The sequence below is a fragment of the Nerophis ophidion genome, linkage group LG04, assembly GCF_033978795.1.
Source record: "Nerophis ophidion isolate RoL-2023_Sa linkage group LG04, RoL_Noph_v1.0, whole genome shotgun sequence".
Classification (NCBI taxonomy): domain Eukaryota; kingdom Metazoa; phylum Chordata; class Actinopteri; order Syngnathiformes; family Syngnathidae; genus Nerophis; species Nerophis ophidion.
The window spans coordinates 56,989,455-57,017,372 of NC_084614.1; the positions used below are offsets into that span (position 1 = coordinate 56,989,455).

At 37.5% G+C, this 27,918-nt stretch overlaps 1 protein-coding gene across 1 annotated transcript; it reads right to left on the bottom strand.

Moving 5' to 3' along the window:
• Nucleotides 1-361: 361 nt before the first annotated feature.
• On the bottom strand, nucleotides 362-27,873 carry LOC133551624 (complement factor B-like). The gene is made up of 18 exons (XM_061898555.1): nucleotides 27,718-27,873; nucleotides 26,071-26,277; nucleotides 25,799-25,984; nucleotides 25,529-25,705; nucleotides 20,810-20,896; nucleotides 16,926-17,065; nucleotides 12,299-12,443; nucleotides 12,090-12,221; nucleotides 9,479-9,589; nucleotides 9,275-9,409; nucleotides 5,333-5,430; nucleotides 5,106-5,241; nucleotides 4,883-5,021; nucleotides 4,728-4,804; nucleotides 3,461-3,561; nucleotides 3,258-3,387; nucleotides 3,119-3,168; nucleotides 362-636 (listed from the first exon to the last, which is right to left on the bottom strand). The coding sequence occupies exons 1-18, from the start codon at nucleotides 27,773-27,775 to the stop codon at nucleotides 460-462; spliced, it is 2,286 nt and encodes a 761-aa protein (XP_061754539.1). The 5' UTR covers nucleotides 27,776-27,873; the 3' UTR covers nucleotides 362-459.
• Nucleotides 27,874-27,918: the final 45 nt, after the last annotated feature.

Here is a 27,918-nt window from a genome sequence, read left to right on the forward strand (position 1 = left end):
CGCACGCACGCACGCACACACACACACACACACACACACACATACACACACACACACACACTTTTTATAGGTAAAATTCCGGTGACTGAGTTTCTAGTTTTTTAACTGGAATCTACAGATAATGTGTTTTACAGTGACGTAAAAATATATACAGGAAATGCATAGGCAAATGTACTATTCGCTGTTTCAAACGGCCCTCAAAGGACAGCCATAACTGTGATGTGGCCCTTAATTATAACGAGTTTGACACAAATGCCTTAGACCCTCGACTCCACCCAAAACTAATAATCTACGCTTATTCGACAGCTAAAAATGGAAGTGTAGGAGAGCATGTCTATTGACACAAAGATCAAAACCACCATTTTCACTTTAAGACCTTCTTCAGCTTCATGTTAAAAAAATACATGCAAAGGTGTATTGTTTCTGATTATGGTAGCATTCCATTCATAGTACAGGCTTTTAGTTGTTCAAGAACTGCAGTGGTGCATATATATTCTGTGTGTTGTTTCCGAGTATGGATTCAAGGAAAGGCATGACCCTGAAGAGGTTGATGTGGAAATCTCGGGAGTCCTTCGCAGACTCTACGACACCGCCGCCTTGGCACAAATTTTTGCTACCCCAGCTGACCACACCAATCTAGAGGAGAGAAAAAAGTCGCTTTAAACACTTAGCTCATATTACTAACTGTGTTCATATATTCATAAACAGTGGGACCTCTAATGGACACTGATCCGCCTGCAGTCTTATATATATATATATTTTAAATTGTAGATAAAATGCTTTAAGTAACATTTCAACATTCTAAATTCTGTAAAAAAGGAATTACCGTATTTCCTTGGATTGCCGCCGGGCATATAGTATGCGCCCGCCTTGAATTACTGCCGGGTCAAACTCGCTTTGCAAAATAATTAGCGCATGCCTGGTATTACCGCCGGGTCAAACTCGTTACGTCACGAGTAACACTTCCCCTGTCATCATTTTCAAAATGGAGGAGGCTGATTTCAATAATTTGAAATCGCATAAAGGGAAGAAGATTAAGAGCTTTTCAGTAGGATTTAAGGTCCAAGCTACTGAATACCGGTATGCTAAAAAGAACAGTAAGCAGCTATATTTTATTAATATACCTGTGGAGCCGACGGTCCGACAGACAGGCAGGGCATGCTGTAGCCCGGCCCAAGATGGCGGCGAGGAGACGCCGAGCGAGCGGAGAGGAGGAGCGAAAGAGCGACCTGGACTGAGGTTTTATTGAAAAATAAACAAAGTCAAACTGCTCAAGCCATGTCCTTCCTTTGTGGTCCTGGGAACCCGTATGACGACGGCTTGAGACAGTAACAATACCGTAGGTGCGTCTGTTAAATATGAGTCATTAAATGACTCCCGCCTCCTGGTGGTAGAGGGCGCTAGTGATCTTTCTTGTGACTATTCGGCTGCAGAAGAAGTGAAATGAGTGATGTGATTGTGCTGGGACAGATATGACGTGGCGGGTGCACGACGGACCTTTGCTGGCTATGTAAGCAACCGGGCTGAAATAAAGCATGTTCAAGTCCTAAATACCCAGTGTTATTTATACAATAACACTTCATGGTGGCAGCGGTGGGATAAAGAGATCACCCACAGATCAGAACGGGGGGGGGGAATTGTCAGAGGATAATTCTGTCGTCGCCCGCACTCGAGGAGCCAAGCTAACTGATAGCAGCGGTCTGATAGCAGTTTTCTAAACTGGACTTTCAATCGAAGCAGGAGGTAATAATGGAAGATCTCCATCGAGACAGAGACACTTTTAAAACTGAAGAACGATAAGGAAGACTTCTATAAATAAGTTGTCGATGCTTTTGATCAGAAGCAGCTGGCATGGACTTCATTTATAAGTAAAGGTAAGACCATAATAACGTTTTTTTTTTTTATTAAATGTGCTTTTCATGATGGTATCCTTACATCACACTCAATTTTTTACTACATACCTTTGGTAAGTGCCAGAGTGAGAAGAGGTTTTAAAATAAATAGTGCATGCTTACTTTTACGGCATGCCTTTGGTAAGCGCAGGAGTGAGAAGAGGTTTCAAATTAATTAGCGCCCCGGCGGCAATTCAAAGAAATACGGTAACCACAAATGTCCCGTAAAAAGCAACAAGGACATGCCTTGGATACTGTGTTTTAATGCATATAGCAGCAGGTATTAGGAGGTATGTATTAGGGTGGCGCAATATAGACGATGTACGATATAAATATTATACATCTATAGAGCTTTTAATACGACCGTTATAGTGTTGTGTATTGATGACACATCCTACCTGTATCCCCCAAATTTGACAGCGACAAGCAAACTGCCGCGTCTTTAGACTTAGAAAAACTTGTATTATTGATTCACAAGGGAAATTGTTTAACGTGTCTAACGCAATGTAGCGTCCTCGTTACCGAACTAGCGGCTGACATCCTTCCCAAAGCAAAGCCAGCAATCCTCGGTGGCCAATAAACTATGTTTCACTGGAAGAAGAACGCTAACCAAACATGCTACACCACATACTGTAGGAGGATACAATTAGCTGTGCTAACTGGCGCTAACAGCTAAGCTAGAGCGCATCGATAACAATATTAACAATAACTATACCAAGTATAGAATCAGTATATGGTCATTACCACAATGGTTAAATACATTTTTTTATTAGCACAAAATATTTTATAGTTTTTTGTTTTTTTTTAATAATAATTGATATTTTATCACCCGTTGTGTTTTTAATAGAATTGTAGATAGAACCATGTTACAACAGGGAGAAACCAGATATTACCAATAAATTATCAAGTAGATTAATAATAGTTTAGAAAAAATAATACAACTGGAAATGACACAAAATGGTACTGCATACGTCAACAGCCATATTGGGAGCTGTTTTAACACATTTAGAAATGTATATCATTTATATACCAAATAATAAATTGTGACATTTGTTGTTATCGCCGTAGGCTGCAATATATATTGCGATATAGATTTTAGCCCATATCATCCATCCCTACTCTGAAGGCACATTTTTTCCCCCAAAAAATTTATTGTGTTTTTTTTTCTTTAATTGGAAGACCTTTGAAGAGTTGAGCTTCTGTATTAGAAAAACAGGAAAGTTCACCTGCACTGTGCGGTTCTCGTAGTTTTTGAACACAGCTCCTCCAGAGTCACCTGTCATCCCCCCAAAAACACACCTCTGTGAAAATTGCAGCTTGGGAAAATTATTTTTGATAATGAGAAAAGTGGAGGGGTGAACCAACCTGTACAGGCAATATGATCTCTGAAAGGAATCAGACCACCTGTGCACAGAAAGTTGTCAGTCACAGCAACTTTGGGATCCTTTGTGGTAATTCCCGGGGCCGTTAGTGCATGTTGAATGCATTCATCCCTCTGTGTCACATCATCAGAAAGGTGACCAACAGCTTAGTGGGTTAAACAAGAGGGTGAATCCAATGCAACTTACGTTATTGCCAAGCTTAGCGTAGACTTCTTTCTTATCCACCAAGTTGTCTGTCTGAGTCAAGAATTTAAGGCTCTCCATATGAGTTTTTAACAGGCGCTCCTCTGTTATTTGAAGTGAGGGAAACGTTAGTCCTACAACAACAATTATGTTCACGTCTTCACGTCATTTGTGACACCATTTTTGGCGTTACTGGTACCGTTCTTTGACGGCAACCCGAAGAACACTAACCATGACTTTAAGTCTCATGAGAGTTAACATGTATTGTTTGTTTGACATTTGACAAGAACATACACCTTTTTATTCAGTTATTTATTGTCAAACACTGTAAATGCTCCAATTAAAGATTCTATACAATTAACTGCTGAGGCTTGAGGTTCGTGCACTACAAAAGTCTGTCTCTAATTAGTACTGTGTCGTAAAATACTGTAATGATGGCGACAGCTTTGGCTGTAAGCAACTTCTTGATGCAGCTTGTACAACTCCACAAGATGGCAGTAGCTGCATTAGAAGTACCCATGCGGATGTCACATTTGTACTTTGCTGCAAGTTTTTTCTTGAAATCAAGTGTGCTAAGAGTTAGCTTATATGTATGTCAAGTACCAAGTTGAGTCTGAGGTGCAAAAATTCAAAATTTGAATAAATATGTGTAAAAATGTGCATAAAAAAGGTGCCATGCTAACACTTAGTATGTATCAAGTGCAATGTTATATGATTTTGAGGTTAACGGCTAAAAAATTAGCAGAGAAAAAGTGTAAAATTTGCTAAAAGAAATGTTAGCATGCTAACATAGTATTTGTCAAGTATAAAGTTTCTCTGAGGTGTACTCCAGCAAAATTAACTAAAAAAAGTTAGCATGTTAACGTTAGCTTGCTAGCATTGTAACTTTTACCACGTTTGAAGCAAGTTGTACAGTATGACTTAGGTGTATGCCTCCAGAAATTATCTTAAAAAGTACAAATTTGTGCAAAAGAGGATAGCAAGCTAATGTTAGCAGGCTAACAGTCAACATGTATCAATCACCAAGTCTGAGGTTTATGCTTTCAAAATTAACTTGAAAAGTTAGCATGCTAACGTTAGCAAATTTTAGTACAAAATACTATGTTGTGTGAATATTGCTTTTCAGAATTCACACAATTAGCGCATTTATGACAACAATAGTAATCACAGGTTGTCACTGAATCTTCACAGTAGAATAAAAATGTAAAAAAAAAGAAAAACAAGTAATAATAACTAATCCAAAATCATTTAGGGCAGGAGAGTTAGTCACCTTGTTTCTGGCATGTGGATTCACCAACCAGTTTTAGAGCATTGTTGGTCTCCTCGGTGCATGGTATGCAAATTGGTCTAAACAAGACAAGAGCAGCACAATGTTCTTGTTGATATTTTAACCAGATTAAGTTGAATGTGATTGTGGTGGAGTACCTGACAAAAGTGGATATTTTCACATAGTCCATCAGTTGAATTAGAGCTACATCGTAGTCATAGAACTCCTCTACGCCCAAGTCGACTTTAGCCTTGACGTTAAATTGTGGATGTAAAAAGAAATTTCGGACCTTTTTTGCTGTCGGACAACGTTTGTCAAAGTGAGTTATCAAGTGAACCCAAACAATCATACAGGACAGTATTGCACTCTGGCAAATTTTACTTCTTCTGCCGTTCTGGTCGTCGATGTCGACTGTGACGTGCTGGGGTAGATCTCCAAAGGTGAAGCAGTGAGCCGCAGTCAGGACGAACATGGGTGTCACCAGAGAGCCCAGACACTTCATGACTCTGTTTTTGTTCTTAAGAAGTCCATGGGAAACAAATTATTTATTTACAAAAAAAGAATGCCATGACAAGCATAGAAAAAAATTACATATATTAAGTATTCACCTGAATGACAATAAATGCCACCCAGGGATAGTTTTCCCTTCTATCTGTGGTCTTGTAGTCCTTGTGAAGACCACATAAGCCTTTGACTTCGTCTTCATCTGCAAGAAAAACGCCACAAAACAGCATTAATAGTAATAGTAGTAGGTAAAATACCCCAACCTTGGGGTCCCCAAACTACGGCCTGCGGGCCAGATCCGTTATACTCAATCATGACATTCTAGCTGTGTCCCACACATTTGACAGGGACCATCATTTCTCACAAGTATCATCAATGGCGGAAGAGGAAGCACTTTTTTTTAATCAGCCTCCTAAGGCTGCTATCAGCTAGAAAATTATAAAAGGATGTTGCTGAATAGACAATATGTGTAATATTTTTTACTTCTGACCGTCCAAAATGTTGACACACACCCACACACGCAAGTAAGACGTAGGATTCTCGTTTGTCCATTGTCTGTCCTTGCAGCGTGAGCGCTGATCCTGAAGCCATGTGTGGAACCCTGTCAGTTTGCAAATCTTCTCACAGGTGCTTTATAAATAGTGCGATAAGTGTTGATAAATCACATTGTGTGCCTTCAAAAAAATATTTGCTAAAATATATTTGCATCTTTTCCTCCCAAGATTGTTGGCGTTTTGATGATCAGTTTATAATTTGCATATTAATGAAGAATGGATTGCGTATGGAGCCAGAACACTGCCGGTAAGATTAGGTATCCCAAAAAAAAAGAAGTAGTATTGGCAATGAAACAAGTTTTGAGAACAAATAAATACAAACATTTTAAAAATACAATATTTTTGGTGGATGTTTTTGATGCCAATATTCATATTTTTGTTCACTTTTATTGTTTTTTTGTGTTACAAAAGTTTTCATGATCGCTTCTCTTTTTTATGATTTTGTTTGTTCTTTTTCAAGCTCTCTTCTGTTTTTTACATTATGAAAATAATGGCAGTGTTTTAGGTGGTACAAACATTGTTTATGTATTTTCAAATTACCGTATTTCCTTGAATTGCCGCTGGGGCGCTAATTAATTTAAAACCTCTTCTCACTCCTGCGCTTACCAAAGGCATGCAGTAAAAGCAAGCATGCGCTTATTATGTTAAAACCTCTTCTCACTCTGGCACTTACCAAAGGCATGCAGTAAAAAAATTAGTGTGATGTAAGGATAAAATCATGAAAAGCGCATTTAATAAAAAAAAACGTTAATATGGTCTTACCTTTACTTATAAATGAAGTCCATGCCAGCTCCTTCTGAACAAAAGCATCGATGACTTTTTTTTATACAAGTCTACCTTATCTTTCTTCAGTTTTAAAAGTCTCTCTGTCTCGATGGAGAGCTTCCTTTATTACCTCCTGCTTCGATTGAAAGTCCAGTTTAGAAAACTGCTATCAGACCACTGCTATCAGTTAGCATGGCTCCTCAAGTGCGGGCGACGACATAATTACCCTCGGACAACTCCCCCTCCCGTTCTGCTCCGTGGGTGATCTCTTTATCCCACCGCTGCCACCATGAAGTGTTATTGTATAAATAATACACTGAGTATTTAGGACTGGAACTTGCTTTATTTTAGCTCGGATGTTTACTTAGCCAGCATAGGAGTGTTACATCCTAAAAGGTCCGTCGTGCACACCCCACGTCATATCCGTCCCAGCACATATCACGTCACTCATTGTCACTTCTTCTGCAGCCAAGTAGTCGCAAGAAGAAATCACTAGCGCCCTCTACCACCAGGAGGCGGGAGCCATTTAATGACTCATATTTGACACACACAGCTACGGTATATTAATAAAACATAGCTGCTTACTGTTCTTTTTAGCTAGGACCTTAAATCCTACTGAATAGCTCTTAATCTTCTTCCCTTTATGCAATATCAAATTACCGGTATTGAAATCAGCCTCCTCCATTTTGAAAATGATGACAGGGGAAATGTCACTCGTGACGTCACGAGTTTGACCCGGCGGTAATACTAAGCATGCGCTAATTATTTTGCGAAGCGAATTTGACTCGGCAGTAATTCAAGGCAGGTGCATACTATATGCCCGGCGGCAATTCAAAGAAATACGGTATCCATGTTTGTCTTGATACAGCCGTGATATCTGGTGAAACTCCGTATGGAACATACGTTGTTACATTTCCACACGGAGAGAAAAGAGCAACTTTAAAATTTATGTGCAGCTGTATTTATTTATTTAAAACATTTCACACCAGACATGTAAAACTTGGTGTGACATGAGTAACCAATTTGTGTTAAAATACGAGACTTCGACTATTGTAATGTTGAGCGACCTCCGGCGGTTCTTCCTCTTGTTCCCCCGGGAGTGAGCCAATCATATCCAGACTATGGAGATTACTTCATGCACGGAACTTTTTCAGCGTTTGGAAGTTAAACACTGTCTACGGGGGGACGGCATGGCGCAGTTGGGAGAGTGGCTGTGCCAGCAATCCTAGGGTTACTGGTTCAATCCCCACCTTTTCCCATCCTAGTCATGTCCATTGTGTCCTTGAGCAGTGTGTGAATGGGTGAATGTGGAAATATTGTCAAAGTGCTTTGAGTTCCTTGAAAAAAAAGGTAGATAAGCGCTGTACAAGTACAACCCATTTACCATTCTATCTTTGCCTTTCTATGTTTACACCTAAATAGGTGGACTTATGTGTTTTTGTGTTTCTTACTGTATTGTATTGTCAAGTATTATTTTAACTTTTACAAACAATGTGCTGAAAAGTATATCGCAGTTTCATTTCTATAGTCTTATATCATTGCTAAAGTGTGAGATATCGCCTCTAAGTCCAATGACATGTTTGAGTTAGAGTGTATTTTGAACATGCAAGCATACAACATGATACATCACAATTTACAGTTTCTCTATTCAACATGTTCGAAAAGGAGTAGGAAGAAGTCTTTTCCTTTACATAGCAGTTGCTAACCATTACTATGAATTGATTAACGTGGACCCCGACTTAAACAAGTTGAAAAACCTTTTTGGGTGCTACCATTTAGTGGTCAATTGTAAGGAATATGTACTGTATTGTGCAATCTACTTATAAAAGTTTTAATCAATCAATCAAAAAATACTTTTGTTCACTTTCTGTTCTCAATTTATTAACAATATACTCCATAAGCAATAATATTAAAAATAAATAATAATTAGTGAAGTAAGTTATATTTCATATGGTGGGATAAATAGGAGTATCTAGAAAATGAATGGATGGATAAAATAAATTCAGAATGTCTATCATGGTTCTTCTTCTTTGTACTTTGTAGACATTTTAGGTTTGAAGAGTTTCTTGACTTGGATCATGTTAGTACATTGTTTGATTTATTTGCTTAATCCATTCCATAATTTAATTACACATACTGATATACAGAAGGTTTTAATTGTTGTACATGCGTACAAATGTTTAAAATTATATTTTTCTCTAAAATTATATTGTTGGGAAAAATTGTATATTTCTGGCCAAAAGATAGTGCATAATTTTAGCTGTTTGCAAATACACTATGTTGTGGAATTTCAGTATTTCAACATTATTTACTACTGTTACTGATCTTTCTTTCTTTTCTTAGTTTATTTCAAACATGACATACCTACATACCTGTAACACGGTTGGAGATGAACTGTTGGGTCAACAAATCTTTTAATGGCAGTCTTTTTAAAGTTAAAGTACCACTGATAGTCACATACACACTAGGTGTGGTGAAATTTCCCCTCTGCGTTTGACCCACCCCCCTGTTCCACCCCCTGGGAAGTGATGGCTGTGCTTGGGAATCATTTTGGTGATTTTAGCCCCAATTCCAACCCTTGATGCTGAGTGCCAAGCACGGAGGTAATGGGTCTCATTTTTATAGTCTTTGGTATGACTCTGCCGGTGTTTGGACTCACGACCTACGACACTCTAACCACGAGGGCACTGAGCAGGTTATGTAGAAGGGGAAATGTGAAAAACTCACCAATAATATCATCAAATGTCTTCTGCAAAGTACGAATCGTATTCATCCTGAAATAATGTTCGCCGCCCGTGCCCACTACAAGAGGCAATAAGTCATCGTCGAAGATCTGGGCGCCAATAGCAAAAATGTAAATGTCTGAAATGAAGAAGCAACAGGAAAGGGGAGCTTATTCGTTTGGACTGTGGTTGAATTCAATAGACTCACCTAGATAATCTTCTCTTATTGGTTTTTGGTTCCTGGCAGTTTGGTCAATGTAGACCATGTTTTTAATTTTTTCCACTGTTGGCTCAGGTGTACCACCCATGTTGTAAGCACCTGCAATCAAAGAAGACAGAAACAAAAGCACTTTACGCTTTAGATAAATGATAAATGGGTTGTACTTGTATAGCGCTTTTCTACCTTCAAGGTACTCAAAGCGCTTTGACACTACTTCCACATTCACCCATTCACACACACATTCACACACTGATGGAGGGAGCTGCCATGCAAGGCGCTAACCAGCACCCATCAGGAGCAAGGGTGAAGTGTCTTGCTCAGGACACAACGGACGTGACGAGGTTGGTTCTAGGTGGGATTTGAACCAGTGATCCTCGGGTTGCGCACGGCCACTATCCCACTGCGCCACGCCGTCCCTATAGACATGTTCTGCCTCCAAAGTAGCTCCTAATGTCAATTAAGACAGCATTCATATACTGTACTCAATCATCATTATCATCAAAATAGTATTAGAAGCGTAACACTTTTTCCAGCAGTGAGCGAGGCACTGTGTCACTAAGACACATGACTTCACCACAACAAATGCTGCAAAAACTAAAATCCAAGCAAAATTAAATCAATTGAAGCTGTTTTACTTGTTAGACCGATTTGCACGTATCGTATGAACTCTACAAAAACTTAAGATGGACTAGAATAATCTATTTATTTTCAATATATTGATATTTTTGATCAGACTTGGTTCAAGTGGCAAATCATTTTTTCTGTTATTATTTTGTTTATTCTAAGTCATATACCTCCAATTTTAGATATTAATTTATATGAGCAAATATTACTAACATAATAAGAAAAAGTATGTGTTTTTGATATTGTTTATTATTTTTATTTTGATTATTATCTGATTATTGGTTATAAATATTGTCTTGCCATTTTTTTGCACCTCGCAATTTCAAAGCTGTCTGTTTGTTTAATTAAAGGTAATATATTTAAACAGATTTTTTTATTTTTATTGATGCCATTCTAAAAGTCATATGCCATATCAGTAAGGATGCTTAAAAAAATTAATAACATCCGAATTACAATTAATTTTGATTCCAAAGCGATTAATAATTTTCATGAATCCAATAAACAGTTTAAACATTTTTTGGGAGACCAGGTTAATAATTTAATTGGCCATCTCACATCATTAATCAGCTGCCAAGAGGAGATTTTGTCACCTGTAACCTGTTTGAAAATGTTTTATTATAAATTTTAGAGGTTTCTGCGATTCAGCAATTTTTCTCTTTGTCTTTATGTGCTTCACTTGTTAAAAAAAAAAATCAAATAAATAATGATAATTATATTGGTCTAGGGTAGGAGTCAGCAACCTGCGGCTCTAGAGCCGCATGTGGCTCTGTAGCGCTGCCCAGTGGCTCCCTGGATCTATTTCAGAAATGTGTGAAATTGGAAAAAGATGAAGAAAAAAAAAAATTTTTTGTTTTAATATATTTTCTGTAGGACAAACATGACACGAACCTTCCTAACTGTTAGAAATACCACTGTTTACAATGATCATGCTTCACTGATGGGAGTATTTCAGCAATCCTGGAACTCATCGTAGTTTGTTTACGTGTACAACTTTCTCAGACGCTGCCACAAAAAGATGTATTCTATGCCATTTCCTCTTTGTCTCATTTTGTTCACCGAATGTTTTATTCTGTGCTTGAATGCACAAAGGTGCGCTTTGTTGATATTGTTGACTTGTGTGGAGTGCTAATCAGGCATATTTGGTCAATCCATAACTGTAAGCTAATCGATGCTAACATGCTATTTAGGCTGGCTGTATGTACACATTGCATCATTATGCCTCGTTTGTAGGTATATTTGAGCTAATTTAATTTCCTTTATGTCCTGTGTGTATTCAATCTAAATTTGCATGTCTCATGACACATTATCTGTATGTAATATTGGCTGCATTTCTCATAGTTGTTTGTGTGCCATGTTGTTCCAGACCACAGCAAACGTTACCCAGCTCGCAAAGATTGTAAAAAAAAAAACATTAAAAGAAGACAGCCTGCCGTTACCTTTAGCTTGGACACACACATCTATACATTTGACCATTCTAAGACAGTCATTACCAGGAGGTATCTCACCCCCTGAGAAGTTTTAAAAATGTTTTCCAATGTTGAAAAAATCGATCCATCCATCAATTTTTTACCGCTTGTCCCTTTCGGGGTCGGGGGGGGGCTGGAGCCTAGCTCAGGTGTAGAATAAATATTAAATTTCTGTTAACAAAGATTTACTTCAGCCTGCAACACAGTCACTTTGATAGTAGGCTACTATAGCTAGTTAGCCACTTACATCATGTGTTTCCATCATTATAGCACGTATATAAGTCTTTTAATTGTTTGCGGCTCCAGACCGAATAATCTTTTGTATTTGTGGTCCGATATGGCTCTTTAAACATTTTGGGTTTCTGACCGCTAGTCTAGGATTACATTACAGTTACCAAAAAACAACTGGATGCGATTGTAGTTACTCCAGTAAGTGAAATTTGTGAATTTGATAGATTATACAGATTGAAGGACATTTCTGACGCACATCAGACATGAATTGAAGTTACCGTCTGTAAAAAGAATGATGGCGTGACGATGCTCCTTAAATTTCTCCTGCCCTATCCGTTGCTTTATCAACGCCATGCGCTCCAAGATGGTCATAAAGACACGGTTGAGGTCAGTTCCGGCGGTGTCTCGGTCTGCCAGGGCATGGAACGCAACACTTTCAAGTAATTTAGGATCCAAATCAACCAGCATTTCCAGCAATATGACTCACAGCCTATTTGAAAATTCTCCAGTTCAGTTTTCACTGTGCTCAGTTGGGTCTTGCCGTCCAGGAAATCGACAATGTTGACGACTTCAAATACATCCGAAGAGAAAAACAGGACCTCATAGTTTGGAGAGACAGAAAAGGATGAAATCTGTGGAGAGAAAGGGGGCAGGGGGGTGCACTTAAGTTCTGTAATGAGCAGACAAGCACATGCAAATTGCAGTGAAAAGGCTGCTCAGACTTATTTCATGCGACTTATTTTTGAAATGACACATTTATCATCCAAAACAACATCAGGCCGCCTGCTTTAAAAACATGCCAAGGGACTCGGGCCAACTAAAGAGCATCAGTCAAGACTATGATGTGTAATTCATAATGAAATGCACTTGTAATAGGACGCTATCCTGACAGCTAAATGGTATGAGACCATTAACTTTAAGCTAAATGTGCTCCTAAAGGTGAACCAAACACTTCAATGCTGCACACCAAACATACTGTAAAATATAACTGCATATACACTTCACTGTAAGTATTAAATTGCTTCAATTTTAACATATTTCCAAGGCACTGGTCATTGATAGAAAATACACTTTTGTATTTTGTTCACATTAAGACCTTTAAAAATGTGTCTAGATACTGTCACTTATTTGTCTGTAATAACAAAAAAGCTGCTGTAAAAATGTGTTTTTTATATTTTTTTTATTATTATTAATATTATTGTTATCATTATCATTAGGCATTAAGAAGTGAATGATAGGCACCGTGATTGATTTGCCACGCCTTGTTTCTTTTTCTACAATGTCCGATTTAAAACGAAAACTCACACATAGGTACAAATTACAAAACATGTTTGCTTCCCAAAAGCTGCTGTAAAAATATTACTTGGCATTACTATTAATATTGTTATTATTATTATTGTTAATATTATTATTGATATCATCATCATCATTATTCAAAGTTTCATTCAAAGTTTATTTATATAGCCCTTAATCACATGTGTCTCAAAGGGCTGCACAAGCCACAACGAGGCATTAAGAAGTAAAAGAGTGGCATCAAGATTGATTTGCACCCTGTTTCTTTTTCGACAATGTCCGATTTAAAACAAAAATATACTTTATGTACAAATGGCAAAAAAGTCCCATTTCCCAAACCTGCTGTAAAAATATTACTTATTATTTTTCAAATTGTTATTGTTATCATTATTGTTAGGCATTAGGAAGAAAATGAGAGGCACCAAGATTAGAACCAAAACTCACACGAGGTACAAAGTACAAAAAAATGACAGCTTCCCCAAAACTGCGACAGATATTTTATGCAGTATCCATCCATCCATTTTCTACCGCTTATTCCCTTTGGGGTCGCGGGGGGCGCTGGTGCCTATCTCAGCTACAATCGGGCGGGTACACCCTGGACAAGTGGCCACCTCATCGCAGGGCCAACACAGATAGACAGACAACATTCACACTCACATTCACACACTAGGGCCAATTGAGTGTTGCCAATCAACCTATCCCCAGGTGCATGTTTTTGGAAGTGGGAAGAATCCGGAGTCCCCGTAGGGAACCCACGCAGTCACGGGGAGAACATGCAAACTCCACAAAGAATGATCCCGAGCCCGGCATTGAACCCAGGACTACTCAGGACCTTTGTATTTTGAGGCAGACGCACTAACCCCTCTTCTACCGTGCTGCCCATTTTATGCAGTATATTAGTCTTTTTTCTTTTCATAAAATAGTAAATCTTTTAAAATTACTTACAACATATGATTTGTAGTTTCATATTTAACCTTTTAGAGACCGGTATGTTTCATAACAACACTGTTTTATTGATAATAAAATAAATGTCATAAAATACATTAAGGAGTATTTGCTTTGTTTAAAAAATATTATTATCAATATTATTATTAATCTCACTCGAGATCCCATAGGACGAAAAATTTCATCTTCTGAAAAATGTATACAAATATTTTAGATAGCAACATTTGTTTCGACTTAAAAAAACTCCTTTTTTAAAAGCTATTCATGTATACAAGTAGTAAACACTGTATATTTTGGGGATTTTAGTACAGTATGTATATAGGAACACAAACTTTACAGGACTGCGTATGGCACCCTTGCAGAAAACAAAAGAAGATGTGAAATTTTGGTGCATGCTTTGAATGGGTGAAAGTTGAAATCCTACTAAGAATTGCACTAGTTTAAAACAATCGGGAATGTGTCACATTTTGAGTTGCTTTGACATTTTAGGCTAATGTAGGGAATTATCATTTATTGTGATCTACAGGCTACATAAGAAAGTCATCCATCTATCGATTTTCTTCCGCTTATCCCCTTTTTTGGGGTCGCGGGGGGCGCTGGCGCCCATCTCAGCTAATATCGGGAAGAAGGCGGGGTACACCCCGGACAAGTCGCCACCTCATCGCAGGGCCAACACAGATAGACAGACAACATTCACACTCACATTCAAACACTAGGGCCAATTTAGTGTTGCCAATCAACCTATCCCCAGGTGCATGTCTTTGGAGGTGGGAGGGAGCCGGAGTACCCGGAGGGAACCCACGCATTCACGGGGAGAACATGAAAACTCCACACTGAAAGATCCCGAGCCTGGATTTGAACCCAGGACTGCAGGAAATTCATATTGTGAGGCAGACGCGCCAACCCCTCTTCCACCGTGAAGCCCGCCATAAGAAAGTCAATTATACAAAATATCCTTAGAATGGTGTTGAAGGTAGACAATTATTAATCTTCTAATTGTTTCACATCACAAATTCCTGGAAGAGGAAAGTTCCCGAGTAAATGAGGAGGAGATGTCATGACCAATACGAGTCAAAGGTAAAATTGTAGTCTTCGTAACGTGGACTCATCGATTAAATGTGGTCACTAAATCATTTTGTAAGTCAGCATATTTGGGGCCAACAACATCCATAAGCAGAAGCATCTCCATGTCAACAACAATTGGCCAAGCGAGTCAGTCCAACTTGCATCTCAGCACATTTGCTGACTCTTCAAGTTAAAAAAAAAGAAACTGTGAATCTCCATCAAGGAAAATCAGTGGTCTTCAATTTAAGAGTGCCCCAACTTAAGTGCCTCAGCGAGATAACAGCTGTCTCACGTCTAATTGTTAGAAGTTGCAAGCCAAAATCTGAGTTACAAGCACCAGCATCCCTATATATATATATATAAATATATATATATAATATATATATATATATATATATATATATATATATATATATATATATATATATATATATATAGATATGTATATATATATATATGTATATATATATACATATATATATATATATATATATATATATATATATATATATATATATGTGTGTGTATTTATACATACACATTTATGTGTGTGTGTATTTATATATACACAGTTATGTGTGTGTATATATACATGCAGTATGTGTATATATATATATATATATATATATATATGAGGTGGCGACTTGTCCAGGGTGTACCCCGCCTTCCGCCCGATTGTAGCTGAGATAGGCGCCAGCGCCCCCCGCGACCCCGAAAGGGAATAAGCGGTAGAAAATGGATGGGATGGATATATATATATATATATATATATATATATATATATATATATATATATACATATACATGTAAATATAGTTCCTATATACTTCTATTTTCTAAGAAAGCACAGCTTGTAGTTTCAATGTGCTCAATGTAATATATCCGGTGTTCATACAGCAATGTATTTATATAGGTTTAGATAAGTGTATGACGTTAATCTGTCTTGTATTTATGTTAAACATCAAAGCTACCTAGTGATTAGCCTGTTAGCTTCTTCTCTATAAAATGAGCAATATCACAGTAAGTTTATCAAAATGCGGTAATCAATCACGGTTTTTATATTTTAAATGTTTAACTGGAATGCTAACCATACTTTTGATGTTAATCCCTCGTTTTCAGAGCAGCACCAGGCAAAATGTATTCTATTTGGAGCACCCCCACACCCTCTTTCACATTACTAAATTTTTTCACACATATTTATTTGGCACTATGTGCTTTTAATAGTTTTCTAATCAAACGTAATTTTAATTTGATGCTTGTTTTGTACCAAAATGAATTAATGGGAACATTCATGGTATATACATTGTTCAATAATGATTTTTTTTGTGTGAAAAATAACAATTATAACATTGTTGAAACATGAATTTATAGACATTGCTGCCTCATATCCGACCGTGATCGAAACCCATTACTTTCTACCTTTGTGTGCGCCATGAGGGCCTCTACATATATGAGGGGAAATCTGACATTATATTATGTTTTTTGTAGAAAAAAAAAAAAAAAAGGAATATTTTCATATTAATTGCCCTGTTCTTCATTATTTGACATTTTACAGGCACTTTTTCGCGCAAACTGTGGCCCCCATTCGGATCTTGGGGCCCATCGCACAGCACGTGTTTTGGCGTCTCTGTCCGGTGGAAGAGCATTCAATTGTTCTTCCTGTCACTGCACGTTGCTGGCATTGACAGGTGCACAAATATTACATAAACATTAATCATAGCAAATAAATAATCTTCAGACGAATCAAGTGAAATTGGATGATTTGCAGATGCTCTCCCATGGCACACTTAAGGTATGTGACGCAGTGTTACCTTGGTGATGAGTTGTAATACGGCAGATTTGGCGCCAAGGAAATGTTCCTCTTCAATACTCTCAGAAATGTCCACTGCAATGTAGAGGTTGAGTGTGTCGGTTTTGGAAATTTTGATTTTCCTCCCCTCCTGTGTGTCATCTGTTTAATTGACAGGAAAAAAAAAACATTAACAAAGCATTTTGAGCAGGGCCGCTCACACTTTTTCTGCAGGCGAGCTACTTTTCAATTGACCAAGTCGAGGAGATCTACCTCATTCCTATTTATAATTTATATTTATTTATTTATAAAAGAGACATTTTTGTTAACAAGTTAATGGTGTTTAATTATAATACAAGCATGTTTAACACACATAGATTCCTTTCTTTCATGAAGACAAGAATATAAGTTGGTGTATTTGATTCTGATGACTTGCATTGATTGGAATCAGACAGTGGTGCTGATAACGTCCGCATTTTCAAATGGAGGGAAAAAAAAGTCCTCCTTTCTGTCCAATACCATATAAAAGTGGTTGGATTTGGCATCTCATTTGTCCAACTTGCATACTCGTTTTTAAACACTTTGTTATGAGAGTAGCATATGTGTGTGGCCCTTTAATGTCTGGCAGCAGGTGAGTGACGTCAGTGACAGTGCGGGTGGGCAAGCAAGTGAGAAAGCGGTCGCTGAGGGCGGGGGAGAAATACATTGGCATCAAACTCCATAGCTTGCTAGCTTGTGCACGCTAGCTTTCTGAGACTCTTATTTTGTTAGCACAGGCAGGATGAAACAGGTCTTTTATGGTGAAGACAGGAACTGTGCTGTCGGTCTTTAGAGTTTTGACAGTAGGTACGGAGTCTCTAGAAATAAAATGTGTTTCTCTGCGTCCGCCCTGTTAGTGATTTTTTTCTTAAATATGAGCTCGCAGCAGCCAGCGTCATCTCACAAGATCCTCGGGTGCCGAAAATGTCAAACAACTGACGAAAGTGAAGTCTTGGTATGATTGATGATTGCTCATTTTTATGTCTATTTTTTAATGCCTGGCTTGAGATCGACTGACACACTCTCCGAGATCGACGTAATGGGCACCCCTGATTTTGAGGGTGTAATTGCCACATTTCAGTTTGAGGATGATGATGATAACTTAGCAATATAGTTAATTATTACAGCACATCCAGAAAGTAATTAAGCGCTTCACTTTTTCCATATTTTATTATATTACAGCCTTATTTCAAAATGGAATATATTCATTTTTGGCCTCCAAATACTACACACAACACCCCATAGTGACATTGGAAAAACATTGTTTAGAATTTTTTGTAATTGTATTAAAAATGAAAAAATAAAACATCACATGTACATACTGCAAGTATTCACAGACTTCGCTCAATACTTTGTTGATGCGCCTTTGGCAGAAATTACAGCCTCAAATATTTTTGAATAAGATGCCACAAGCTTGGCAACACCTATATTTGGGCAGTCTCACCCATTTCTCTTTGCAGCACCTTTTAACCGCATCAGGTTGGATGGGAAGCATTGGTGAACAGTCATTTTCAGATCGCTCCAGAGATGTTCAATCTTATTCATGTCTGGGCTCTGGCTGGGTCAATCAAGGACATTTACAGAGTTGTCCTGAAGCCATTTTTTGATATCTTGGCTGTGTGCTTAGGATCGCTGTCCTGCTGAAAGATTAACCGTTGCCCGAGCCTGAATTCAAGAGCGCTCTTGAGCATGTTTTTATCCAGGATGTCCCTGTACATTGCTGTATTAATATGTTCCTCTATCCTGACGAGTTTCCTAGTTCCTGCAGCTAAAAAACATCCCCACAGCATGATGCTGCCACCACTGTGCTTCACTGTAGGGATATGGTATTGGCCCGGTGATTAGCAGTGCCTGGTTTCATCCAATTTTGATGCCAGGCATTCACACCAAAGAGTTCAATCTTCGTCTCATCAGACCAGGAAATTTTGTTTCTCATGGTCTGAGAGTCTTTCGTGTACATTTTGGCAAACTTTTACAAAGGGAATGTCTTCCATCTGGCCACTCTGCAGTGATGGTTGTCCTTCTGGAAGATTCTGTTCTCTCCACAGAGGAATGCTGTAGCTCTGACAGAGTGACCATCGGGTTCTTGGTTACCTACCTGATTAGGGCCCTTCTCCCCAGATCGCTCAGCTTAGACGGTCGGCCAGTTCGAGGAAGAGTCCTGGTGATTCCAAACGTCTTCCATTTACAAATGAGCACAGTGGTCTCACAAATGTGTGCCTTGAAACAATTCTGTCTTGGAGGTCTACAGACAATTAATTTTACTTCATGCTTAGTATGTGCTCTGCCATACACTGTCAAATGTGGGACCTTATACTTTATATAGAAAGGTGTGTGCATTTTCAAATCAGGTCTATTCAACTTAATTTACAACAGGTGGACTCCTATTAAACTGTAGGAACATGTTAAGGATGGTCAGTTGAAACAGGATGCCTATGAGCTCTCTTTTGAGCTTCAAGACAAAGGCTGGGAATATGTATGTACCGGTACATGTCATTTCTTAGTTTTTTAATTTGAATACATTTGCAAAAATCTTTAAAAAAAAACTAAATTTTCACTTGTGGGTAAAAAATAAAGGACAAAATGTATATATTCCATTTTGGAATAAGGCTGTAATGTAACAGAATGTGGAAAAAGTGAAGCACCTTGGATCTTTCTGGATGCATTGTATTTAATAAGCTATCTCTTTATCTATTTATTTATCTATGCATTTATTCATAAACAATACAATTTTTAGGGCAGTTTTTTTAAAAGTTTATTACAATTGTCTGTATTTTATTTAATTTTTTTCTTTTAACTCTTTTTTTTCTTTTTCTGTCATAAGTGTATAGTCTATTGCCACTCCGGATGGTCCAACACGGCACTCGGTATTGGTACGGGTCCAACACTGACACATTTAGTAGATGGTGTGAAGTAAACCCTGGAAATTGAATTATTTTGTCATTTGTTTTATGACAGAGATTTCATATTTTGTCGAAAGTTTCACTTAATTCAAGTGTATTTTCAATTTTTAAAAGGTGCTGCTTGGTCTGGTGACCAATCAAAAAATATTGGGAAATAATAGAGATACAATTATTTTTTGATGCAATACCGCATTGCATAACTAGAGTCATGCTGTGTTCAAAGCCTATCTTTTAAACTTGATAATTATCTAATATTGCAACACATATTACATCGTCATACATTCCGAACATGTTTTGTTAAAGGCAATAAAGACTTGACTTATTATTCCAAAGCAAGTTATCTTAAAAATTGTATACTGTAAAAATGACAATACATTTTACAGTAAAAAAAAACCTGGTAGCTCAGTTGCCAGAATTTTTGGGTTAAAAAAACGGTATTGTTTTCCCTATTATAAGTAATACACTCTAAAGACATAAACTGTATATTTAACGATTTAAAAAATTGGCACAATTTCATTGTAAAAAACAGTAGTATTGTTTTTCAATTGACAGTAAATCGCGGTAAAAAAAACAGCGTAAATTCTTCGCCAAAATCCTGACGACTGAGCTGCCAGTTTTTAACTGCAAAATTAGTAGATTTTTTTTTTTTTTTTACATTATACATAAAACATACATTATATAATGAGCAAATGCATAGGCAAATGTGTAATAATATCATGAGGCGAATCCTTATATATGTAAATTCTTATATTATTCACTGTTGGCAACCATAACTGCAATGTGGCCCTCAATGAAAATGAGTTTGACACTCCTACTATGGCCAATTAGAACACTTTATTAAGCTAATCACATGAAGTGAAAAAAATATTGGTAATTTCTAAGACATGAAATAACGGGTAGCGTTACCATAAATAAGTTCTTTTTTTTCGTACTCCTTTTGGGACATGTAGTTCCAGTGACTTACCTGTAGGCTCCAAAGGGGTGAGGCTGGCTTTGATTGCGCTGCCAAAGGCCTCGGAAACCTCCACTGGAGTGTCATACGTGTATTTGTCTGACGGTGCAAACAAAGACCACATTATTGACAACATTATATAGCCAAGTTAAGCCAAAATAAAATTCACACAAATACTAATAGATCTAACTAAGTAGCTGATGACTCACTGGCTTGATGACTTGTTTACTTATTAAGCACATGGATGAGGTCATTATCAAGTTCCTGGTGAAGCAAGCTTACTCAGAATGTCTTCATGTGTCATTAAGTCTCACACAAAGACATAATGTGAAAACATTGTGTGCTCCCTAAAGTAAACATACATATGACTGGAAAAGCAAAGGCCTGTCGACATTAACCATTTGGATTATTTGTGGCCCCTTTAACTGTTTACAAAACTTTAATCCTGCCATTTTTATGAAGAAAACAGGGAAAATATTACCTTTTAGCACTCACCAGTCTTGGGTTACAGTTATTTTGTATTTGTTAAATGGCTGGGAAAAACACAATACTGTAAGATGTCTTAATAATAACAAAAATAAGTATTATCATTAAATTTATTGCTAATTTAAAAAGTTTAATTATAGGCCAAAGTGTTTGTTTTTTTTGACTCATCTGCAAAAAGGACTGAGTTACAGTCGACCCTCATCTATCGTTGACCCTGGTAAATATATTTCTTCAAAGTAGGAATTCAATCCATTTTATACCGCATGGACAACACATTCACACTCGCATTACGGCCAATTTAGTGGTGCCAATCGAATACGAATTATTCATTATATATCATATATTTTTATATCTAAAGAATAAAAAAAATATATATATATTACGGCCTTCTAAACATGTTTATTACATAGCCCTCTAGAGATGAAATAACACCCTAAAGTCACCTTTACACTCTTGTAATCCAATTTAGTAGACATAATAATAGACAATGAGACATTTTCTGTACCGACGGTGCCATGGTCGAAACTACTGTAGTGTTGATATTGCTTTCTCCATTTAGTCATTTTGTAAAAAAAAAAAGAAGCTTATTTTAGGCCAATAATACGGAGACTATGCTTTAAAACATTTAAAAAAAATCAGCGATAGAATGAAGTGGGCAAGTTCAAAGAGTGATGTGGCGGGAGACGACTGTTATTTCCCAAATGTGAAAACTCATACTATATGTAAAAAAAAAAACATATTTTATTTGAATTTAAAGTTTTCGAGGATTTTTTTCCCATTGAATTGAATATGAGAATCATTAAACTTTCATATTTCTACATTTCTCAACCAATTAAAATCATTCCACCATCAACTCACTCCAGTCGTTTTGGACATTCAAACTATTTATTTATAAACCCTGTTTCCATATGAGTTGAGAAATTATGTTAGATGTAAATATAAACGAATACAATGATTTGCAAATCATTTTCAACCCATATTCAGTTGAATATGCTACAAAGACAACATATTTAATGTTAAAACTGATAAAAAAAAATTTTTTTTTGCAAATAATACTTAACTTTAGAACTTGATTAAGTTGAGGAATGCTCATCAAACACTTATTTGGAAAATTCCACAGGTGTGCAGTCTAATTGGGAACAGGTGGGTGCCATGATTGGGTATAAAAGCAGCTTCCATGAAATGTTAAGTAATTCAAAAACAAGGATGGGGTGAGGGTCACCAATTTGTAAGCAAATTGTCAAACAGTTTTAGAACAACATTTCTCAACGAGCTATTGCAAGGAATTAAGGGATTTCACCATCTACGCTCCGTAAAATCATCAAAAGGTTCAGAGAATCTGGAGAAATCACTGCACGTAAGTGATGATATAACGGACCTTTGATCCCTCAGGCGGTACTGCATCAAAAACCGACATCAGTGTGTAAAGGATATCACCACATGGGCTCAGGAACACTTCATGAAACCACTGTCAGTAACTACAGTTGGTCGCTACATCTGTAAGTGCAAGTTAAAACTTTACTATGCCAAGCGAAAGCCATTTATCAACAACACCTAGGAACGCCGCCAGCTTCGCTGGGCCCGAGATCATCTAAGATGGACTGATGCAAAGTGGAAAAGTGTTCTGTGGTCTGATGAGTCCATATTTCAAATTATATTTGGAAACTGTGGACGTGGTGTCCTCAGGAACAAAGAGGAAAATAACCATTCGGATTGTTATAGGCGCAAAGTTCAAAAGCCAGCATCTGTGATGGTATGGGGGTGTATTAGTGCCCAAGGCATGGGTAACTTACACATCTGTGAAGGCACCATTAATGCTGAATGGTCCATTCAGGTTTTGGAGCAACATTTGTTGTCATCCAAGCAACGTTATCATGGACGCTCCTGCTTATTTCAGCAAAACAATGCCAAGCCACGTGTTACAACAGTGTGGCTTTGTAGTAAAAGAGTGCGGGTACTTTCCTGGCCCGCCTGCAGTACAGACATGTCTCCCATCGAAAATGCGTGGCGCATTATGAAGCGTAAAATACGACAACAAGACTATTGAACAACTTAAGCTGTACATCAAGAAAGAATGGTAAAGAATTCCACTTTCAAAGCCTCAACAAATAGTTTCCTCAGTCCCCAAACGTTTATTGAGTGTTGTTAAAAGAAAATGTGATGTAACACAGTGGTGAACATGCCCTTTCCCAACTACTTTGGCACGTGTTGCAGCCATGAAATTTTAAGTTAATTATTATTTGCAAAAAAAAACAAAGTTTATGAGTTTGAACATCAAATATCTTGTCTTTGTAGTGCATTCAATTGAATATGGGTTGAAAAGGATGTTCAAATCATTGTATTTCGTTTATATTTACATCCAACACAATTTCCCAACTCATGTGGGAACGGGGTTTGTATATAGCTCCTATTGACAAGTGTCTCAAAGGGATTCACAAACTCACAACAACGTCCCCTGATCGAAACCCAAATCAGGGCAAGGAATTAGTCAAAACTATTAGCATGCTTACTGTTAGCATTTAAGCATGTTATGTATTTTAACCGACTTTACAGGTGTACACCTCAGTCATATAACTTGGTACTTGACGCATGCTAACTGTTTGCATGCTTATTTGATGTCATTTGGCTATCGTGCTCCCTGTAAGCATTTCAGTTCAGCTTCAGCTTTTTCGCATTCACATGCAATTTCTCCTGACGTTGCACATTCTAGTTAATGATTTTGAGAGCATGAGAAAGTGTATAGGAAATCGTACCTCCAAATAGTTGTTGAATTTATAGGACATTATTACACGTATTTTGCGAAACACGTGCACAAACGGAACCCATCCATCCATCCATTTTCTACCGCTTATTCCCTTTTGGGGTCGCGGGGGGTGCTGGCGCCTATCTCAGCTACAATCGGGCGGAAGGCGGGGTACACCCTGGACAAGTCGCCACCTCATCGCAGGGCCAACACAGATAGACAGACAACATTCACACTCACATTCACACACTAGGGCCAATTTAGTGTTGCCAATCAATCTATCCCCAGGTGCATGTCTTTGGAAGTGGGAGGAAGCCGGAGTACCCGGAGGGAACCCACGCATTCACGGGGAGAACATGCAAACTCCACACAGAAAGATCCCGAGCCTGGATTTGAACCCAGGACTGCAGGAACTTCGTATTGTGAGGCAGATGCACTAACCCCTCTGCCACCGTGAAGCCCCAATTTGAACCAATGTCATAATGGTGAGGAGCAAACTTCTCAGTCAGCATTAATACCGTTGATGAGTTTTACGACAAGTCTAACATGCGTGATTTTCACAGCAACGGCTAAGTAGCGCAACCACAATTTTGGAGCATGTGTTGAGATAGATAAAGCTGATGGATACTTCAAATGCAGCTACTGCCATCATGGGGTGTAAATAAAAACTACATCAGGAGGTTGCCTACAGCCACAACCGGCAATGCCAATGTTTGTTATGGTAAAATTCCTATTTCAATTGTATCTTTTTAAACTACAAACACACAAATCTAAGTGCTTCAGTGTGTTGCGTCGTCTTGTCTACATCGGCCTGTTTTATTGTTGAAGATAAGACGCTTTTATGGCCCTGTTAATTCCTGAAGTGTGGTGGAGATGTCTCCAAACCTCCACTTTCTCAAAATATAGAACTAAGAGTGCTTTGATGTTCAAAGATGACTAGTTCATAATTATATCTTTTGGTGAAAGGCAACTTTTTAAAAGGGTCTCTTTAGTGATTATTACCTTTCCATGTTTCACCAAAACATTCCTGTTTTTGCTGATTTCACAATCAGATTAAGTGTGTTTTGCTCATCTACCTCTCTGTTCTTCCACCTCGCAGGAGACATACTATTTATTTCACCCCAATACCTCTTTTCTCATTCCCAAAAGGTATGAAGATCTGGAAGATTTCTTTGGGTGTCTCTCCCTCTCTCACTACCTCGCTTGCTTTTTTCTTTCTTTCTCTTAGCAGCATAAAACATTCTTTTATATAAGTTGATTTTACCTCAAGCTCAAATGATTATTTAAAAAACATTAGCTTTTTTTGTACATTTCTTTGTTGAATAGGAAAAATTCCAAAACAGTAGACTGTTAGTTGCTATTGTAGACCACACATGCGGTATTATTAGACAATTTTGAGGTAAGGCATCTCTTTTGCACCATTTTATAGCTTCCTACTAAGTTATTTTCTGTATTAATGAGTTAATTAAGTGTGAGTGGTGTACGGGTGGTTACTGGCTTACAGTAGCATGCTGGTTCTGTGCCAGTCCACTGGCCGTTCTCCAGGCACGTTCTCTCGCTGGAGCCCACCAGAAAAAGGCCGTTTTTGCAGCTGTATTTCACTTTGTCGTCCATTCGGAATGAATTCCCCCTTCTAGAGGCGCCAGCTGGGATGCCGGGATCAGCACAATCGTTTCCTGCTGTGGTAAGTTTAGATACAAAAAGTCATTAGAAAGAAAATAAAGGGGAAAAGCAAACATTGATCAATTAAATACTGTAAAGAGTGGACTCACAGTCCCGGCTGCAGATGGGAGTGGATCCACTCCACTTGCCATTGGGATAGCAGACTCTCCTGGATGAGCCTCGCATCAGGTACCCAGAGTAGCACTCGTATGTCGTCACATTGTCAACAAAGTATCTCAGCTGAGCAGGGATGACAATTCCGTTCATCAGCACATTGGGGTCGGGGCATTCAACCACTATTAAGACAAGAAACGTGGAATGTATCATGCAGCAGTGGAGGATAACGGGGGTGAAAGGTCCCCGTCATTATGACTCGACTCACTCCTGCATGTCTGAGGTTTAGAGCTTGTGGAGTCTTGGCTCCATCTGTCGTTGAGCTGGCACACACGCTTCTGGACCGGGTAGGGATAGTAACCCTCAATACAGTGGTAGGTCAGAAGGCTGCCTGTCTGAAGACCCTTGGTCAGATTGTAATAACCCCCCTCGATTTGCACATTGTCCTCTGGACAGTCACACCACACTTCTCCAGCTTGAAAGAGAAAGTGACGCAGGTTAGCTTTCAGTACAAACAAGTAAAGCAGCAGCAACTTGCAAAACATGAGCCTTTTTTTACAGTAAATATGGGAAGAACGGTTAAACAAGCCTTATTTAAATAAGCCGTATTTTAAATATCTGCACTCATTTGTACCAAATGACAAAAACTATATACATCTTGGTATAAATTCCATTATTGTTATCACAAACATTGTATACAGTAATATATTATAAAATATATATTATATACTTTCATATAATATAAACAAAAATATCTCAAATGTTATATGACTTTAAGTGAGTCACTCTTCAAGCAGCTTTAAATGATCACAATAGTTTATGTGGTTTTTTTGATATACAATTTTATTAAGTATGCTTACATGATTCCATATTTTATTTAAAAAGATTTAATTTCCATAATATGTTGTACATGTATTAGGGATGTGAATCTTACAACAACTCTCGATTTGATTCCGATTCTTGAGGTGAAGATTCGATTCAAACATGATTCTCCTAATATATTATTTGATATAAAAATCGTACTAGTACCTTTCAAAACAGGTCATTGGTTATAAAAACCCCTCTTGGCTGCTGACGTATGACGTAAACAGGCAGCGAGTAAGTTGTTGTTTGCCTAAAAATACAAATTTTCAGAAATATATTCTTTAAATTAAAATAGAAAAATGTTTTATCTATTTTTTTAAATTGTGAAGTGTAATAAATAAGAACATCCCTAATATATAATATTGTAGTATAATGCATTGTTTTTTTTTTACAAGAACATAATTAAAACCAAAAATTTCACCTTTCCCAAAACGGCTGTTAATATTAAATATATTTTTTTTTTTACATTTTATTTCGAAATTACTTTTGACTGTAATGTTCCCCTTCAAATGCCAGTTTCTTTACGCACAATCTTGCTTGTTTTGGATTTCCAATTATTTCCAGTAGCCAAAATCCAAAGCTGCGTGCTTGATTAAAAAAAGTAGCACTCTCTGGTGTACAAATGCGGTAAATTTGATCATTTTGTTTGTGATGAGATCAATTTGAGATAAAAAAAAATACATAAATAAATAAACACAATTTCACTGGTTTTAAATTGGAAATGTGTTAATTGGAACAAGTGTATCATTTTTTGTGCAGCTTTGCCAGTTTGAACTAGTTTAAAGAAAAACAATGACACTTTAAAACATGTGTAGGAAATAATATATTCTTTTCAATTCTACCTATTTTCAACACAGTCAAAATTACTTAAAAACAAACAACCATCTGCTCCCAGTGACAACCACTCTGGTTTAAATGTAGCTTAAAGATGTAGATAATGAGTTTCACCATGTAAAGCACTTTGAATCTCCAGAGAAAAGGCGCTATATGAATATATTCCCCTTTACTTCTTTCCTACAAAGGCAATTTGTAATTAAAAATATGAGCTCACCCATTAGGAGACATGAAAGGGCAGCTGCCAGCCCAATCCAGTGGACAGAAAGTCGCATGTTTGGAACTTCAGCTAAGACAACAAATCAACTGAGATGTTTTACAGGAAAATTACTTTTATCAACTCAGACAATGATGCTCACCAAGAGGCATTGGACAGCCCTAAATCAAGTTATTTATTAACTTCTGGACAAATAAAAAA